Below are 19,759 nucleotides of genomic sequence, written 5' to 3' on the forward strand. Positions count from 1 at the left end.
CCCGCCCCGGCGGGTGTCCCCTATCACTCCCCCCTGCCACTGCTCCCTCGGGTGCCCCTCCCTTCCCGCCTTCCCCTCCCACTCCCCGCGGAACACGCGCCGCTCGCCCCATCACCCCGGCACCGGGGCTCCCCGCGGGCAGTCCCGCGGCCACGGAGGACGGGCGGCGCCGCTCCGCCCCAACCCGCCTCCCCCACCTCCACTCTCCCCCCTCCCCACACCACATTTCCCCCCCCCGGTGGCTCGACAGCATCGTTAAAACTAAGGGCGGCGCGGAGCCACCAGCGGGGCTCCGTGCCGCCGCGGACCATGGGGCAGAGGCGGCGGAGCCCCGGGGCGGTGGAGCGGGGCTGCTCCGTCGAGGGGGCGGCGGGCAGCAGCCGCGGGCGGCTGGCGGAGTCCTGGAGGCGTCTGAGCTCCCGGCGCGGCTCCTCCAAGCGCGGCGGACCCTCTACGCCCGCGCCTCCGGTGAGTGCCGGCGACCGGGTCCGGGATGCTCCGTCCGGGCACGTTGTGAATTCGGCCGGTGGGCAGGGGTGGTGTTAACGAACCTGTTGCGCTTTGGGAAGAAGAACCCCCTTTCCCGTGTGCTGAATCTCACTCCGTAGCCGTAACAGGTGCAAAGTCTCCGGTTCGGCTTTCGGTGCGTGCGAGGGTAGCTGTTCGGCGGCCACGCTGCGCGCAGTTCCCGGGAGAGCGGCAGCCCGGCTCCCGCCGCGGGTGCCGGAGCCGCCCGGGAGCGCAGGCGGCGCGGCTGCCAAACAGCGGCTGGAGACTCGTGCTCGCGTTGCGCAGCCCAAAGTGTCATAATAAGCCAAAGACTTGTAGGCAAGTAGACTAAAAAAAGAAACAAAACGTGTTCTTGGGAAGCTGGGGTTTTCTTCTTGGGAAGGTGCCTTCCTTGGTGATGGGTCTGCCTTCAGCCAGCTGGGGGGGATGTGTCAAGAATCTCCGAGTTGGGTGGACAGACATCTTGTTGAAAATGCATGCCACAACACAGATTACATGTCAGGAAGATTAACGTTTTGGCAGGATGTACTTGGAAATCGAGAAAACAAACTGAGTATATGAGTATTAGAAATGAGTGACATTTTCAGGAGTGCTTGATGGTCCTTTTCCTGGGGATCAGAACCCTAGTGCTAGGTGCAAAAGAAACACACACAAGCAAAGATTTTTGGATGAATTGCGTGTTGCCCAAGTACAGCTTCTGTCCTCATGTGTTTAGAAACAATGTTGTATGTCCTTACCAAAAGCTAAGTCTCTGCAATCTGGAGTGATATTCAACAGATCAAATGTGTTGTTTCAAAAAGGAACATAGATCTATAAGCTTTTGAGCAGACACTAAGATGCCCAAAGGTTGAATGCCAACTGGGGAAATAACATCAGGGTGAAGAGACCTACGGTAGAAAGGATGCCATGGCAACAAGAAAGCATCAGAGAAAGTAACACTATTCTCTTATGGAGGGGGGAGAGGAGGAGTATTGCATTCATCTGTACCAGTCTGTAGGTTATAATACTATAATTTAGGTACTGTTGGGCTTTGTTTCAGAATACACTAACTTATTCTTGCATCAAGGGCCTTAAATTCAATTCTCAGGTGAACTCATCAGAAAAATTCACATTACCATTGAGGATTGGTTGTTGGGTTTCGGTAGGGCTTGTTGAGTTTCTGTTGTTCTAAGCAAAATGTTTTATGTGATTTACAGCAGATACGAATTCTTACTCCAGGCAGAACCCTGAATGAGAATCAGGTTGCAAGTGTTTGGCCAGAGCTGAAAATCTGTATTAAATAATCTTTGATGAATCTTTACAGTTCCAGAATCGTTCTGAACGGATGAGCAACTTCCTCCTGTTACCTTCTCTAAAGCACTGTTAAACTGGTGTATTTGTATCAGCGGATTTGCATTACAGTTGAACTAGTAAATGCCATGTATTGTAGGACAGATGGGAATGGTTAATTCTGAATGGTTGGGTTTTCTTTTTTATTTGTGTTCTGTGATTTTGGTTTGGATTTTTTGGGTTTGTTTGTTGGGGTTTTTTTGTGAGTGGGTAGATATTAGTTTGTATTTTCTTCAGTTATACAATGTTCTTTTATAACAGCATAGATTTTCAGAAATCACATTTCACTAAGAAAAATTAACTGGGGATCATTTTCCAAAGCAATGCCAAAACATATTACTCTTAGAGAGACTTACTGTCACCATTTTTAACTTCCCCAATTGTCCCCAGACAATCCCTGAAAAAAAGAGTGTAATATTTAAATCATTTTAACATTAGCATTATGGCATTCCCCCAGCCTTATCTCCCTGATTTGTTTTTTTTCCTTTTTTTGTTTTCACTTGTAGTAACTTCTATGTATTTGCCAGTGTTTACTTTTACAGGTTGTCATTGGTCTGAGGAGGACTTTTTGGGCTCAGCGCTGAAGTAGGATATTGGAACAAGTGATGCTCTGTCAAAACCAGAAAGGCTGGTTTTGGTCAGTTGATAATCATCTGGGAACTGCCCAGGTTGTATGGACTCGCTTTCTTTAGATCCTTAAGCAGGGTAGTGCAAGAGCCTTTTGTTATGTGCCTTGGGGGAGAGCCCACTAGGGTGGGCAGGAAGTTTGGGACAGGTGGAAGACCTTCAGCACCTTCTTGAAGACTTAGACTATCGCTTCTTTAAAGCAAGCTCTGGGCTTTAACCTATATGGCAGTTACTTCTTTAAAATTGAGATTTATTAAAAAGAAAATGCAGAGTAACCCGATGTGAGTGTGTGTGTGTGTGTGGTTGTGCATAAAGGGTGTCCTCTGTATGACTTGCAAAGCCATTTAGGTAGGTATTCTTCTTGTGCAAGAAAAGGAAAACACTGCACTTTGAAGAACTAACTTCCTCCCTGTGAAGACTTGCTTCAGATTTTCTGTCAAATGCAAAGGTTTTAAATTAGTAATTGCATGTTGTAAGAACGTAAGTAAGAATAGTTATCTTGTTTTTCTCTATCTTTCTTATCAGGTACTGTCTACCAACATCTGAATTTTCCAACTTTCTTTTTCTTCATATGATTGTACAATTTGCTGGTTCTGATGTTTCATACTTATTCAACAAAAAAGTTAAAAGTAATAAGCCTAAAAGTTTATTTTTGTTTTATTTCTTTAATTTTTTAAAAATATCTTTAATTTTTAATTCCTGAAGAATAATTGACAGTCTTATTTCTTTAACAAACCAGGAGTTTTAATTTTCTGTAGCTTGCTTTGCTATTAGTCCTGGAGTGATAGAGAGGGAGTTGTTTTATTGGCAGGAGCTGAAGGTGGGAAGGATATATGAGATAGAAAAGGCTTGCAAAAGTGAATGCTGGCTGCCTCTAAACAGCCTCTAACTTCAAGTGTGTTAAATTTATTTATAATATACTGTATTTTGAATAAAGGGGTTACCTATTGTGGGATTAAATCATGGCTATTGCTTCAGAAATGAAGTCTTTTCTGCTGTTTTCATCCCTCCATCATCTGCCTGTGTAACTTGGGTAACAGAAAGCTGAGTGCAAACCCCCTGCTCAAATTGATGTAAGTTTTACCACTCCAAACAACATCACATTTTGGATCATGTTTAATTTCTGCCCATCAAGAGACATATCTGGCTTCCTTCTACCAGGATCTCGAGTGTCTTGTATTTATGGTTTCTGAATTATGTGTTTTTCAACCCATTCTCACCAGGGGCTGCACAGTACAGTGTTCTAGTTTAGTAAAAAAGGAGCTAAATGGCTATTCTGTTGTACAGTATCTGATTACAGTAACTTTTTTCTTTATTGTTTGAAGATAATAGGGTTTTCGTATTACTTTTGAGCTGAATTTTCCCACAGGATGAGAAATGTATGAACACATGAAATATAACTTTTCCCTTTTATTTTGCTGTGGCATCAATGAAATTACAGCTACGAACCACTGATCCTGTCCTGAAGAGCGAAAATCAGATGGGCTGAGTACAAAAGATTGGAAGCAAGAAATCAACTACCTTATGGCAGAGCTGAGCTATAGTTACATGTGGTTGAGGAACAGTATATGTAGAGTACTTGCCCCCCAGTTAGCTGAGGTGGATTTCAGAGTGACTCATGGAGGAGATTAGGGGACCTAGAACAAAATTTAGCTTACCCTCTGAGATCTACATTTTGTGGTCTTAAGAAATCAGCTGTTGTCTTTGCCGAGATGTTGGCCAGCCTGGTGAGGAGACAAAGTGGGAGAGAAATTACAGCCCAGAGGTGAGAAAATGGTGTGGCAAGGACAGAGGCAAAAGTTGAGGGTGGGGGGAACAAGGCAGAGCTCGTCATGTTGAAACAGGACAAAAGGATGTCCACCTCCAGGTTCTGGAGCATCCATCAGGAATGGTAACAGCTAATGGCTCAGGGGTGGAGTAGAGGTCATGAAGCATGACACTGTGGTGGGGTGTGTTATAGACTACTGATCATGATAAGGAACCTGGTTGTTCTGTGAGCAACCTGAAGCAGTCTCTGTGTCACAGACACCCTTTGTCATCGGGAACTTTTGTGTGTCAGGACACTGGCAGTTTAGGAGATGGCTGGAGGTTGTCAAGTATAACTTGTTACTGAATGGTCCTCCAGTCCTTATGCAGCACACCATGCAGACCCTACCTGTAGAAAATCTCATTTTTCTCATTCGAACAACTACAGGATTTTCTTCCAAGGAAATAACTCTATTCATCTTTTCTGCTGGCAAACAGAAACAATGTTCTTACAAGAAATTCTTGTTGTGCTTTTAGATAAAGACAAGGTGATGCAGGTTGTGTAATTAATGGTGATATGTGGGAGATGCCTGCAAGCTCCTCTCTTAAAATTAGTTGGCTTAGTCTGTCCTGTGGGCAAAGAATTTGAGCATCACAACACAGCCTGAAGGCCAGGTCCTATGTGCAGTGTAACACAACATGGTCCAGAGTGTACTTGGGCACCTGGTTCCTTGAAGTGCAATGAAGTCCCTGGCTGGATCACTACAGATGGAGAAGGTGATACAGCAACAGCAGACACGCACAAGGCAGATCTCCAGCGCCACCTTTGCTGTCACCAGCAAGGTCTGCCAGGCCTCTGTACTTAGTGGTGGGGCTCAAAGAGAAGGTGGGATTCCAGCTGCGAATGATAGTTGAGTCAGGGGTCTCTCAGGAGCACTCCAGATGCCTCTGTTTTGGAAAAAAGGGCAGAAGCTAACCTGAAGAACTGCGGACAGGTTAGCCTCCTGTTAGTCTGCAAAATGGAAAGTAACACTTTTCCTGGCTGTTCTCCCTCCTGCACCGGTGGGAAGGTGCACTGCTCTCTCCTGAAGTCTCCCAGCTCAGCCCCAGCTCCTCAGTGTCTCCTCCAGCTAGAGGATATATTTTGCAGGAGATAGCTAAAAGCAGGAGTCCATTATATTTGCATGGGATTCTTTTCTTATGGCTTTATTGTCTAGAATGCATAACAACAGAAGATTTAATAAAAATGGAAAACAGAAATCAGTCACAGCGTGACTTGAAGTGGGGTGAAGGCTTGAGTAGGTGGATAATGACTATGAAGGTGCTTGTGCAGGTTGCAGGTTGGATGTTGTGCTTGTGTAGGACTTGCATCATCAGATGAGTTGCAATGAATTTTACTTCTGATCGGTTTTTAAGATCTTTGAAGAAAATACTTGTTTTGGCCATGTTTTTTTTTTAAAGTTCTTGATAGCTGAAAGCATAACATTCTCAGCACAAATACCTTAAAATGTAGGAGGAATCGGAAACTGCTCTTTTTTCTTCTATTTGGCACCTACAAAATAGGCTTTTAAAATATATATCAAACAGTGGAATGTTTGGGGTTTTTTTTTGTAGTTCCATGTGCTGTGGTTGAACAACACTTTATCTGACTGCTTATTTGGTCAGATTAATAACAAAGCAAAACCGATGGCTGTTTATACCTCAGATTAAACACAGGACTCGATGTGATGTTGCTTTGTTGAGAATCTCTCCTGAGATGCATTGCCTGCTGTCTCCCTGCGGTGAGCTTCCACTTAGGAAACATGTCAAGAAACCTCTTATACTAGACCAGACCTATTTACTTGCCTGGACAGCTGATCTTGAGTTTGTTCTTCTACTGGTGGGGGGTAGGGAATATTCTCTTCATTACTTATTGGGTGCATGTGTGGACTAGTCGGTTAGGTAGTGCAACAGTTAGATTTTCAAAGGTTAATAATTCATTACAACTCTAGGAATCATGTTTTTATCAACTGTCTCAAGGAAAATGTTTTTTGCTGGCCTGGTACCATTCTTGTGTAGGAGTTCTCTGCTGTATGGACTGAGTTCTGTCTGATGCTGGAAAAACATCCATAATCCTCTGTTGTAAGTATGAAAAAATTTTGAAAGAGCTAAATTTTATGCTGAAGGTAAAGTTGCAGATTTTGCTTTTAAATGATTCTGGAAGATGCTTGTATTAGGTAATCCACAGAAGTCCCTTCCATGACAAATTATTCTGTGGCTGTGGCTTTGAATAGTAGTACTCTATAGAGCAGAGTGTGGCCTAACTGACTGCAGTCATAAGTGGTAAGTAGCTGCAGATCTATGATGTGATTTTTAGCACAGATGATGGGGAAAAGAGGGAGAAAAACCCCAAACCCAAGCAAAGAGCAGAAGGGGATTCTCGTTAAAATAATGAAACAGAAAAATAGTTCCATTTTTACAATCCTCACATTTGTCTCCCCTGAAAATACATCAGGGGTTATTATGCTGAAAAAGTTTGTCTTAGAAAATACCAAGCACTGAAGTTACCTTGCTGGTTTTCTTTCTTTCTTGTGGAGATAATAATTATTAATTATTAATGTACTGTTAGTTCTGTGTCTGAAATCAAAATGCATGTCTTTCAAAAGGAAGTTTAATAATGACAGTGTCAAATTCCACACCTGTATTTGAAAAATTACAAATTGAAGAGGTTTTCAGACTTCTTTCTCACTTACTTCTTCGGGGCCTTATAATATTTAAGTGGTGCTTGATTTTCCTTTTTAATAGACAATTGATTTCAAACTGAACATCCAGGATTAAGAGACAGCTTTTAATAACTTGAGCACTTCTAATTGTATATTGTGGATAAACCTGTAATGTGTCAGTTGGTAACGCAGAGGTACTGTTGTCCCAGATCATGCCAAAGAAAGCCAAAATAGGGCCTTGACAGCTAGCTTTCCTACAGGACTTTTTATCTGTTATCTGTTCTGTGCACTCGCTCACGTCTTGCCTGGAAAATACTCTGTTTCATTAGAAAAAGTTTTAAATCACAAAGAGTAATTGAGGAGAAAGGAAAACGGAAACCAAGTTATGTGAGGAGATCAAAATTTATATATAGATCAGGAGACACTTTTACCTTTCACCATCTCTTTTGCAGTGAGATCTCTGTGAACTTTTAATTTATGAAGTATATTTATTTAATTTCTTTTTTTTTTTTCCCTGCCATAGGAAGAAACTACCATGAGGGATGCATACAGGCTTTTGGAATTCACCTGAAAGTTATGTGATGTTGTTTTATTCATCACAACATATTACAGACACATACTTCGCAAAGTATTCAGTACATTAATATCAGTTCATACCATTTTTAGACACAACTTGCCCTTCTTAGTCTAACACTGGCTGTAAAGTGATGCAAATATCCTATTATATTTTCTGTGCTTACAGCTGAAAACAACTCTTTAGAGACATATATTTAATGCTTCTGCTGAAGCAACACTTATAATATTCTGTCACACTTCAGAACGGAAATGGAAAAAAAAGTCTTACACTTTTCCACTACGCGTCTTTTTGGTGTGGTTTTTCTTTTCCGTTCTTGTGTTCTTTTTGCTTTTAGATAACACATTTGCTTTAATGACATAATGTAAATGTTGTGTAAATAATATAACAACTAGGCTATCTCTTGTTGCAACTTTTTGAAATTTGCTGTGAATTGCAGAGAAACTGCCTTTCTATAAAACCCTGTGAATCACAGACACTGCAGAGGCGCAAGGAGAACAAAGTAAAATATCATGTCTAAATAAGTAAGCAGCTGAAAACTTTCTGCTACTTATTGCCAGATTTTATGTTCTTGCTCTCTGGAAAGTATAATGAAAAAAAGTATTATAGCTATTTATTCTGTCTTCATTTCTCATTTTTTCCCCTGAATGGTAACATGATATTTACTGTGACTATTTTTTCATCATTTTACTCATATATATAATTATTTTCTTATGAACACACATCAGTTTTAATTTTTAGTGGCTGGCTGAGCTGGTTTATAGACCACCTCAGGAAAAATTTAGCTCTTGTGAAGATAAGTGAAACTTCAGTGATGCCAGAATATTTATGCTTAATGTTGTTATACATTTAAGATTAAGACTAAATGGAGAAATATGTATGTGCATATTTATGTGTGCCATGTATTTCCTAACTTGCTGAAAAATATCTTCAAATATAAAACAAACTGAGAGGAAGTTCCTGTGAGCAGAATCTTATGCTTGGCATTACAAATGGTACTCTGTTTCCAGTTGCTCCTAACATTTATGTTGAAATATTGCTCTATCCATAGAAGGAGAGTTGAATCGCACAAGTTCCTTCTTTATAGTTACCACCATCTGCATGTATTTAAAAAATAAAGACCCAGTTTCCATTGACTGACAGGTCTTACATATCCATGATATGTACATGCTCTGAAAATCTTAACTAGGGAACAATAAAGTCTGTGAGGTTCACCTTCTTTTGGGGCGAATTTTGCTTTTAGTGCTATCAAAACTAAAGGCTAAACCTGGACATGAACAAGCAGAGGTGACTGTAACAATTCTGTGAGCCTGATAGCCTAGTGTTTCTGTTCTCTGCCTCCAAGTACAGGCCTCCATTACTATTCCTTGCTCCTCCAGTACGTGCCCTTGTGCAGACCTACAGAACATTCTGCCGCAGGGCTCTTGCCTTCATATCGAGCTGCTACTCTTTTGAATGAATAAGGTCGTTTAGGAAGGTAAAGATTGGTTCTTGCACTCACCCTGATGGCTTCTTTGCTGGACTAGTTGATGTGCCAAAGATGTTAATAGGATCTTCTCTGTGTTTTAAGAAGGTGGCTATAATATGTTTTAGTATTTGCTCTCATATTTTCTTCTTTTCATTTTTAAGACATTTGTTATGGAGAACACAAATCAGCAGTAAATTTACTTCTTTAGTTTTCTCTCATTCTCCAATGTAAGTGAACCTTTGTTATTAAAGGATCCACAGGCATTTCCCAGAAATTCTTCATAGTCTTGATTCTGATGTGAGAAGTCAGATGTGGACTGGGGTGTCCAGGAAAAGAAAGACATTGAGCTGTTCAAGTGAGGGCAGAGGAAGGCCATGAAGATCATCAGAGGTCTAGAGCACCTCTACTATGAAGACAGGCTGAGAGACTTTGGTTTATTCAGCCTGGAGAAGAGAAGGCTCTGGGCACACCTTACTGCAGTCTATCAGTACCTGAAGGGGCCTACAGGAAAGCTGGAGAGGGACTGTTTACAAGGGCATGGAGTGTGAGGATAAGGAGTAGTGGCCTTAAGCCAAAGGAGGGTAGATTTAGATTAGATTTTAGGAAGTAATTCTTTACTGTTCGGGTGGTGAGACACTCGCACAGGTTACCCAGAGCAGCTGTGGCTGCCCTCTCCCTGTCAGTGTTCAAGGCCAGGTGGGATGGGGCTTTGGGCAGCCTGGTCTAGTGGTGGGTGCCCCTGACCATAGCAGGGGGTTGGAACCAACAGAATCTTTGAGGTTCCTTCCAACCCAAACCATTCTGTGATTCTATAATGCTAGGGAACTGCATCAGTGGTCCCTCAAGAAAAGGGGATTAAAAAAAAAGGGAATGAAACTTTCCGAAAAGCCACTGTATGCAACTGTATGACTTACAACTTCCAAAAGGGCTGGTTGGGAAGCTTTGAGAATCAAAAAGATGTCACAGGAAATGAATAAGGACGTAGTAATACCAGAAGCTGTAAATGAATTTTCTGTACAGTTGGAAAGCTAATGAGGCAAGAAAGAAAGAGTGATTTTAATGAGCAAGAAAGGAAGATTTTAATGAGCTTAGCAATGAATGTAGATGCAGTGAAGCCCACCTTGTGGATGTAAGCATATTTGTTATTCCATTCAGTTATGAAAATTGTGACGTGTATTCAAAATAACTGTTCTGGAAATGATAATCATTTGATTTTAGATGTGCATTTTTGTTTGAAGAAAATATTTCCCTAATGTTTCAGTATTAAAGTTATTTTAAAAAGCTGATATTAAAAGACAGCTGTCAGTCATTTGCATTGACAACAGAAGAATACAGATATTGTGTTGTATGAAAACAGAATTTAATCATAATTCAAGCTTGCTGTCTGTGTAGACCAGGACTGCAAAGGCACACATTCATTCCTGACACAATGCATTTGAATTCAAAGAAATATGCCCTGATGTTGAGCATATAAAAACTTTAAATATAAGAATGTAAAAATATAGGGATATGAGAAAGCTTTTTAAAAGTTCACAGTCTTAAGAGTAATTCATAGAAGTGATTAAGGAGGCAGTGCCCTTAGGTATGATTGTTCTCTGTCAGTAGATTTGACAACCTTACTAAAACTCCCTGATGGTTATTTCTCCAAGGTACTTAAATTACTTCTGAGATGTCCTGTTTCACACTATTGCATCAATTGGGTTATGATGCAAGTAGAGCAGTAATGATTGTCCTTGTGTCATTGCTGGAGTGTGACTGTGTAGATGCCAGTTCATGTTCCAAGGTGGGTGGCACTACTCAGTCTGTGAGGCGTGTATTGGTGAAAATCTAAGCACAGTAATTAAGAGTGTAGAACACAACATCCATAAATGATGGTGCAGCAAGAAAGCAGCAGTTGATCAACAGGACTGTGTCCCATGATTTTTCTGCAGTAGTTAACAGAGGGTAGAGTAACTAGAGAAATACTGAAATCACTCAGAGAAGGATATTATTCAAAATCTAATAAATTAATATCCTTCTCTTAGTATTAATAGATTATCAAATAAGGGATTAAGTTTGAGTCAGTAAAGAAGCAGACTCGTTATTTTTGTTCATCAAGTGTTTTTCTCACTGTTAAGAACAAGGTGCTTCCAGGCTACAGATTTTGTTTTGGATTTTTGTATCAGTACAGACACAATTCCATCACTGCAGACAAAATAAACCATGCCTATGAGATATAAACTAAGCGTAAATGCTACTTTCATCTCTGTAATCTACCACTGGATGCATTGCAATTTGTTTGTGGTAGCTCAGTGATAAAGCTATGGCAAAGTGGCCATGCGAAAGTTAAAAAACGTCTGTGATAGCAGGGGTTTGCCATCGCCATTTCTTCTGCTTTTTTAAAAGGGGGAGGGGATAAGAACCTACATCCTCACTAGTGCATACTGTTGGAGGGATTTCTCACTTGGAGAGAAACTTAGAAGTCTTTAAAGATCCCTATGTGGTGTGACTTAATTTAAGAAAGAATGCAGTTCACCCAGCTTCTGTAGATTGCTCTTTGCACTCAAAAAAGTATCCTTATGCTTCTCATTGCCCATCATAAGCACCTTCTTGTCCTATGTTCCCTGTTTTGTCAGCTGTGGGACTGTCTGAGCCTTCCCCAGTCCAGTAACCCTTTTTAAAGAGTTAATTGTATCTATAGTTATCAGATTTTTCTTGCAAGTCAGAGTTTATCTCTGTGTGTCTTCCTTGGACTGTCCTCCTTGTGTGTGTTAATTGCTCTATTCTTTCCCTCAGAGATTTTCTGCAACACTGAGCATCTCTGTGCATTTTTCTCTTCCTACTCCAATTTTTACAAGTATATATGTGTGTGTGTATATATGTGTGTTTGCATGTGTGTAAAGTCTTTTTGAAATCTGAGTCATAAGAATGTGTTTATAGTACACTATTTTTGAGAAGTACAATTATACTGAAAAGCACTGATAGGCTCATCCCAATTTTTCATTGGGTTTTAGATCTATAAGCAAGTACAGGATGCTTGAAGCAATGATTCTGCATCACTGTTGACTCCATCTCTCCTACCCACTATTTTTCTTTTGATTCCCACAGCCTTTCCTCCTTGGTTTTGTCTTAGGCACAGCAGTGTAGTTAATATTACAGTGCCCAAACTGTTGCCTGGCTTTTTCTGAGTCAGATGAATTGGAGCACAGACTGGAGCTTAGAGTGTCTCAGACCCAGTCTACTATAATTAAAAGGGTTAGTGAGAATATCCGGTATACCTATAGATATTCAGAGGTCTTGTGACATAAATGAAACCATTAAATACTGAAAGTAGAATCAGGGGTTAACAAAAGTGCCTGTCCCAATATGTGTCTCTGGCTTTACCTTTTTATTCTTTTTAAGAAAAACCCCACACTTCTGGCAAAAGTTAAAAGAATGTCATGGCAAATTTGTATAAGCCTGTTTCCACCTGCTTATTTGGCTTAACAACAGAATAACAAAGTGATTCTGATAGCTTGACAAAGACAGAGATAGTGTCTCATAGAATTAGTCTCAGCTTAGTTCATTTAATGTCATCATTCTGAATGTAATATTTAGTTTCATTCTGAAAACATCAGGTGTACTCCATTTGCATAAAGGTTAAAATATTCTTAATTTCCCAGAGGCAACGGCTCTTAAAAAAAAAAAAAAGAATGGAGTCTTATAAGAGTGTTTTTCTTCACTTATTAATATGGCAATAGAAAGCTATAGCTAATTGTGTCTTCTATGCTAATGACCTTGTTGAGTATGATGTTGTCATCATAGGCAGCTAGGGAGATCACAGTTTATTGCTAGTGGCTGGGGTGTGTGTTCCATCAAGAGCTGCATATCTCATTACAGAATGTGTTCTAGTAGAAGTAACACTTTAAGTAAAATTAAGGAAATTGATGATATTTCACTGCTACAATAATCTGACTAGATAAGATCACAGAATCACTGGGTTGGAAAAGACCTTTGAGATCATTGAGTCCAGTCGTTCCTGTCCTCTACTAAACCAATATCCCTGAGCACCTCATCTATCCATCTTTTAAATATATCCAGGGCTGGTGACTCAACCACCTCTCTGGGCAGCCTGTTCCAATGCCCAATAATCCTTTTCATGAAGAATTTTTTCCTGATGTCTAATCTGAACCTGCCCTGGTGCAGCTTGAGTTGCTTGGTTGAAGAGACCAACACCCACCTCTCTACAACTTCCTTTCAGGTAATTTCTTCTCCAAGTTAAAAACATCCCCAGTTCCCCCAGATGCTCCTCATAAGGTTTGCTCTCCAACCCCTTCACCAGCCTGGTTCCCCTTCTCTGGACACACTCCAGGACCATAATGTCTTTCTTGTAGTGAGGGACCCAAAACTGAACCCAGTATTTGAGGTGTAGCCTTACCAATGCTGAGAACAGGGGCACAATCACTTTCCCGCACCTGAGGGTCATGCTATTTCTGATACAAGCCAAGATGCCATTTGGCCTTCTTGGCCACCTGGGCTCACTGCTGACTCAGATTCGGTATGCAGTCAACCAACATCCCCAAGTCCTTCTCTGCCAGGCAGCTGTATAGCCAGTCTTCCCCAAGCCTGTAGTGCTGCACAGGGTTGTTTTGTCCCACGTGCAGGACTCTGCACTTGGCCTTGTTGAAGCTGATCCTGTCTGTCTCAGCCCATCAATTCACCTTGCTCAGATCCCTTTGAAGACCCTCCCTGCCCTCAGGGAGATTGACTCATCTTCCCACCTTAGTGTCAGCCACAAACTTACAGAGGGAACATTCGATCTCTTCATCAAGGTCATTGATAAAGATACTGAACAGGACTGGACCCAGGACTGAGCCCTGGCCTATGCCATTATAATCAGTTCTAGTAAACTGGGAATAGGGTCTAAGATTCATTGTGTGAAAAGCCCTAAATCTTTTCTCAATCCAATTAATTAATGTCAGAACTTCAGCTGCTGTAATTGCCAGGCCTTTGGATCTTGATGTTCCCCTTAACTAGAAAACACTGTTTTGCTGTCAGATAGGGAACAAATTGATAAGTCTTAAATTTTATGTGGAAAAATAGTTGTTAAAATGTTGATTCACCTGGAATCAACCATTGTACTGCTGGTGTGATAGATGTGTACTAATCACACAAAGCTCTTAACATGGTGTTATGGGATGGTAATAGATATGTATCTGCATAATATACACAGTGTATAATGAAGCAGGTATGGAAAGTTTAGCTAACATATATCTAGGCATTCTAAATAAACCTTGACGTGCTTCGACTTCCCCCTGTCCAATAGGCTTTGTTAATTTTTCTGGTATTTTCTACATGTCCCCCAGTTGTAATTCCAAATGTACCGTTGAACAGAGAGAAATCCAGGTGTATCTGGTGTACATGTGCAGATGAGAAATTTAGCATATGCACAGTGCATCTGGTGTGTTTAAAAAATCAGAGTTTGCCAAGCTGGCTTGTGGTACATCTGGCATCTGATGCAGTTGGACTGCTCTGGGCTTGCACACATGCGATACATAGTGCATCAACTGTTCTCTTCTTGAAAAACTCACACTACAGAACAGGGTTCTGTCACACAAGCTGTAACTGAATTTATTGATTCATTTATGAACTGATACACCCAGGGTATTCCCAGATCTCCCCAGAAGAGTTTGTCCTAAACCAGTCTCCCATATTACAGTGGTTTTAAAGGAGACTCTTCTATCAAGGTGTGACATTGACAAAGTTGTACTGCTTTAAGAAGTGGAATATAATTTTCATAGATTTTTACAGAGTTACTTGTGAGTATGGACGGAATTTTTTTTCAACAGGAGACTTCAGAGACAATAGAAAAACACTAAATTTTGAGATGAGCTTGTGTATAAAAAAGAATTTCTATTTTAAAAAATTTAGTTTAGATAACTATTAAACCTCTGTATTTGATAAAATATAAATATTGCCCAGTTGAAGAAAATGCTTCTGTGACTTTCTCATACATGCAAGAAATGAAGTAATATGTTTTCACAGGTGTAGTAGGGACATAGTGATTTCTAAGCATGTTCAGAACCAGATAGTATATTTATATGGAATTGAAGACAAAAAGAAAAGTAACTGTAAACTTTGTCCTTGCTGCTTGACTTTTTTCACCTCGGATGGATACAATTGCTTTTCAGATTTAAAGAAAATCTTTATTTTTTTATTTTATAAATCTTTATTTAAAGAAAATACTTTTATACACTAATGTTGTCCATCTTCTTACACAGAGAGAATAAAATCAATGTACTTCTCAGGATATTACAGAAATATGCAAAAATACCCAAAATACAAATAAATGGCAACGTTAGAAAGGCATGTTTCTGAAACAGTTTTAAGACTATATGCAAAGTAACTTGGCATAGCAGTGATTTACAAATAATTAAGAAATACACAGGGGTGAAATTGTGTCCCTGTAGTAAGAAATTCTTTCATCACACAGGGTCTTTAAAAATTGAACATTGTCTTTGTTTACATCAGAAACATGTCACTAAGAAACCACTCTTATGACTACTGATTATATTTAAGGAACAACAGTGCTGGGGTCTGAAAGGACAGTTCTCACTGAAGAAGGACCATTTTGGTCTTTTCCAGACTGAATTTTACACAGTGACATAGTGTATTATGAAATACATCCTATTGTTTGTTCTATAGCTCCTCAAGGGCTGATGACAAGACATTTTAAAAGTCTCTTAAAATAAGTTTTTTTGGGCCCTGTTGCAATAATGTAGTCAACCTGAGCCTGCTCTTTGGATTTCTTAAGCCTTGTTCTGAGAGATAAAGTTATATTTTCTGTTACTTAAAGGTTTATTTTTTAAGGTTCTTTTTTTAAGCAGCATTCACAATTTTCAAGTTGCTTTTAGAAATGTTTAAAGAAGTTGTGGACACCCCCTCCCTAGGAGTGTTCAGGGTCAGGTTGCAGGGGGATTTGGACAACCTGGTCTAGTGGAGGGTGTCCCTGCCCATGAGATGAGAACTGGAACTAGATGATCTTCAAGGTCCTTTCCAACTCAAAGCATTCCACAATTCTATGTTTTGTGAAGATAAGCATTTATTTTTGCTTCTTCTGCTTTCAGCATGGTATCAGGAATATAAGAGGTCAGAAATTCTGGCCTAATCATTTGCCTTGTTCTAGTGCAAGAGAAGTCAGCACTGAATTGCTAAATTTTTACCTCCACAGAGGTAAGATGAAATTGGGCGAGAGAATAATAACTAGGATATACTTGAAAACATTAAAATGCAAAGATGATTTTTGCAAAGTTCTTAAACAGTCAGAGCATTTGAAGTGTGTCGATGTTACAAAGGCATATAGGTCTTAATTAAGAAGTGCTTCAATAAAAAGTCACTCTTGGTATATACTGTTGTTAGCATTTCATTTGTAGCCTTAGAAATATTTATTACAAAATTCTCCATTGAATTTGGAACCTGTCAGCAAATGCCAACAACAGAAGGAAAAAAAATCCAATAAATCTGTTCTCAACACATAGTTAGGTCTGCCCTTTAAAAATGTACTATAGCTTTTGGGAGAGAAAGGAAACATAAAAAATTAATCTTTTTGAAGGGCATGTCTCATCACCATTCTTTTTTCTCTGAAAAAAGAGGAATGAAATTTTTGTTTAATATTGTCATCCACTTGCCAGACTTACTGTGGGACGTGTCTGGAGAACATTAGCAATAAAATATAGAAAACTTTTATTACTACTGTAGAGAAATAGACAGCTAAAACATGTATAAATGTGTACAGGCTACCATCTACCTACTGCATGCAGCAGATGGACTTAGAAATTAAAATTTTATAATAAAACAAATAACTTGATGCATTAAATCAAATATGTACACTCTTCAATTCTGAATCAGAATTCTTTATGTTTGAATGTATCTTACTTCTGTGCAGTGCAAAAGTGCAAATTTGATGACTTTTATATATCATACAGAAGTTTCCATTCAAATGTCATTCAAATATAACATGTGAACTGACTACCAACCATAGGAATACAACTAGATTACAGCCTGTAGTAATAAATCATTTTGTTTCAGTTGTGTTGGAGAACACCTCTTGCCTTTCAAATGTGTCTTGAACAGAATCTTCAGAAAGAGAGAAGATGCTAGAGGTGGTCTGGCTAAGCTGTGTGAGAAAACTGGTGTAAGTCTTTTGGGTTTCAAGGGTCCGCAGGTGTAGAACACAATTTCCAAGCTTTTTGCATATAATGTCTTCTGAATGGTTTACTCTGAAGAGTGCTCTGCAAGTGCTGGAGTTCTGTAGAGCACCATTATGTTTTCTGCTAGTCTGGAAGTTGTTTTCTCAGGTGATAATGACTGATTTCATGATGTTCTGTGTGGCCAGCACAATTCTTGCTTTAACCTGAATAGCATGGACTATTATTTGCATGCTGCCATCTCTGCAAAGTCTTTCTGCCATGACAGTTGAAGAAGTGTCCTCTTTAGTTGCATACTCAGTGTGATACTACAGGTCAGTTGGGTTGCTTTTACTCAACCAGGATGGTATATGGAAATGAGCATAAGGCTGTGATGTTGGTGACCAGGTCATTAGTAATAGAACCTAAAGACTAAGAAAATGAAATTTTTGTTTTATTTACCATTTCTGGATTTGGTTATACTTCATTTTCTAACATAGATATACTATGTGGCTATACAGTCTACTTAGTACAAAACTTGCCTTGGTCATATGTATGAATCCTGGCATCATGTTAGGCATGTCAATACTTGAATACCTGAAGCTGCCCTAGATAGCCCAAGAGAATGAGTGGTGGTGTACAAGAGTGTGAGATAAATGCATTCCTTGGCTTTTCACTTGGTCTTGGATGTATCCAGTAAACATCTAGAGATGATGTAGAAAATTTCTTAAGATTGTCCAGTTCACATATAGCTATGCAACCAAGCTTTAGCAAATTTGTTGCTGTTTGTCATTTTAACAGCTACCTAGTGATCCTGTTTAAGGCACATACATGTTTTGGTGTGCTTGCAAGATTAATTTAAGTGAATGCCTGTTACTATTAGAGATGTCCTTTAGAGGCCTGCTAGAAGAGATCAACTCCTTAGAGCTTGTGACAAAACCTGAAGTAATTCCAGTATTGACTTGTATGCTGTAGTTGTATGAAAGTGTTAATAAGTGTTGCTCACTTGATTTCAGTTGTTGTGAGAACAAAAATTTAAAGTGATATGGTTTTTTTTTTTTTTTTTTTTGTTGGTTGGTTGGTTGTTTTTTTTAAACATTTGAGTTTAACATCACCTCTCTCCATGCCAAAACTTAAGATCCACAGTTCAAACACTAAATCAAAGGGGCCCTTCATCTTACGGGCTGTTTGTGCTCTTATGCTTGTTGGCCCAATGGTCTTCTCTGAAATCAACAGGGGACCAGCATTCATCATTTGTGTCTTCTGCATTGCTTTATCTACTTCCCAGTTATGTTTAAGTACTACATTATGACCCTTCCTTCAGTGTACTGATAATCACTTTAAAAGCAGCTAGCTATTTTGCACAAAATGGTTAGCAATTACTCTTTTCAGTTCTAGTCTAAATTTATTCAAGGTCTTGTTGACCTGATTGTTCATATTTTGTTGTCAGCCCTTAGATGAATGTCATAAGGTTTAACCTATTTTTGTTTTAACTGGCAGCTAGAAGTTAATCTAGCCCTAGCCTTGAAAAATTTCTCTCTCAACAGCCCTTCCCTGTGTTTACTCTAAAAGAAGCAAACCTTCTTAAACCTTTTTTCTTCCTTTTTTTTTTTGTGGATTTTTTGTTTGTTTGTGGGGTGTGTTTTTTGGTTTTGTTTTATTTTGTTTTAAACAGAAATGGTTCAAGACTACAGATTACTGCTGCAGAATTCCCAAATTACTTTTTCTTCTGGAAATATATTTCCTGATACATCCCAGGACCTGGTGGCATATAGGCTTATCTAGTATCTCTTGCCACTTAACAACTGTTGAGTGTATGATCCTGCCTTTTGTACTATGGAATGCTCTTTCTTCTGTTGGCTGACATGGATAAGTTATCCAGATATTTCTCTGTGTTACTCGTGCTTTACAAAATTCTGTCACTGAAAAATGTGAGTGCTGTGACTGGAATGGGTTGGTTGTTTTTACATTAAGGCAAACTAATGAAGCTGCGAAATGACACTGGCCTCCAGAATGATACATGAGGAGATCTGTTGGTAATCTTCGTTATCTGATGCACTTTTTTCCCCCTAACTGCCCTTTCATGTGGTTGTTTTAACTTTCTTTAACAATTTAATTCTTCTGTAGTTTATATTATCTCTTGCTATGTGACAGTGTATCAAATGTTTTATTATAGTCAAAAGAGATAACATTTACAACACTTTCCCTTTGTTCAGAAATCTGGCTCTTTGTGACTAAGGAGGCTGTTTTGTCCATCTGACATGCTTTGGTTTTGCTAAATTTCCTCATATTTTTAATCCCAAACATAATGGAAACAAGTAGCAGTTTTCTTCTTCACATCTGTGTATGAAGAAGGCATGCGGGGTTTTTCTCCTGGCATTGGGAAGGATTGTTTAGGAGATTCATAAAAACAAATGTGTGGGCTAATAAGCTAACAGTATTATTGATGGAGTTCAGTCCTACACTTAACTGGGTAAGAAGTGGAACTGTATTAAAGACAAGAACCAGTGACACCAAATCAAGAATGAATTATGGCATTTATGTTCTCTGAGCAGCCTTTTGATTGCCATTTGCATTAAAATGTCTACAGACACCCACAGACATGTATGTCTTAAATTTCTTCTTCCACTGAAACAAGATATAATTAAAAAATAGTCTC

The 19,759-nt window shown here is 39.5% G+C and overlaps 1 protein-coding gene across 1 annotated transcript in view; it reads left to right on the forward strand.

Moving 5' to 3' along the window:
• Positions 1–309: 309 nt before the first annotated feature.
• The window catches only part of TRPM3 (transient receptor potential cation channel subfamily M member 3), a gene marked incomplete at both ends in the record, with an annotated part of 433,595 nt that continues 414,145 nt past the window's right edge, over positions 310–19,759 (forward strand). Inside the window, one exon of the mRNA XM_084277970.1 lies at positions 310–468. Coding sequence (XP_084134096.1) covers positions 310–468 — 159 coding nt within the window. The remainder of the gene's footprint in view (positions 469–19,759) is intronic.

This window comes from Gallinula chloropus (assembly GCF_964237585.1).
Source record: "Gallinula chloropus genome assembly, chromosome: Z".
Taxonomy (NCBI): Eukaryota; Metazoa; Chordata; class Aves; order Gruiformes; family Rallidae; genus Gallinula; species Gallinula chloropus.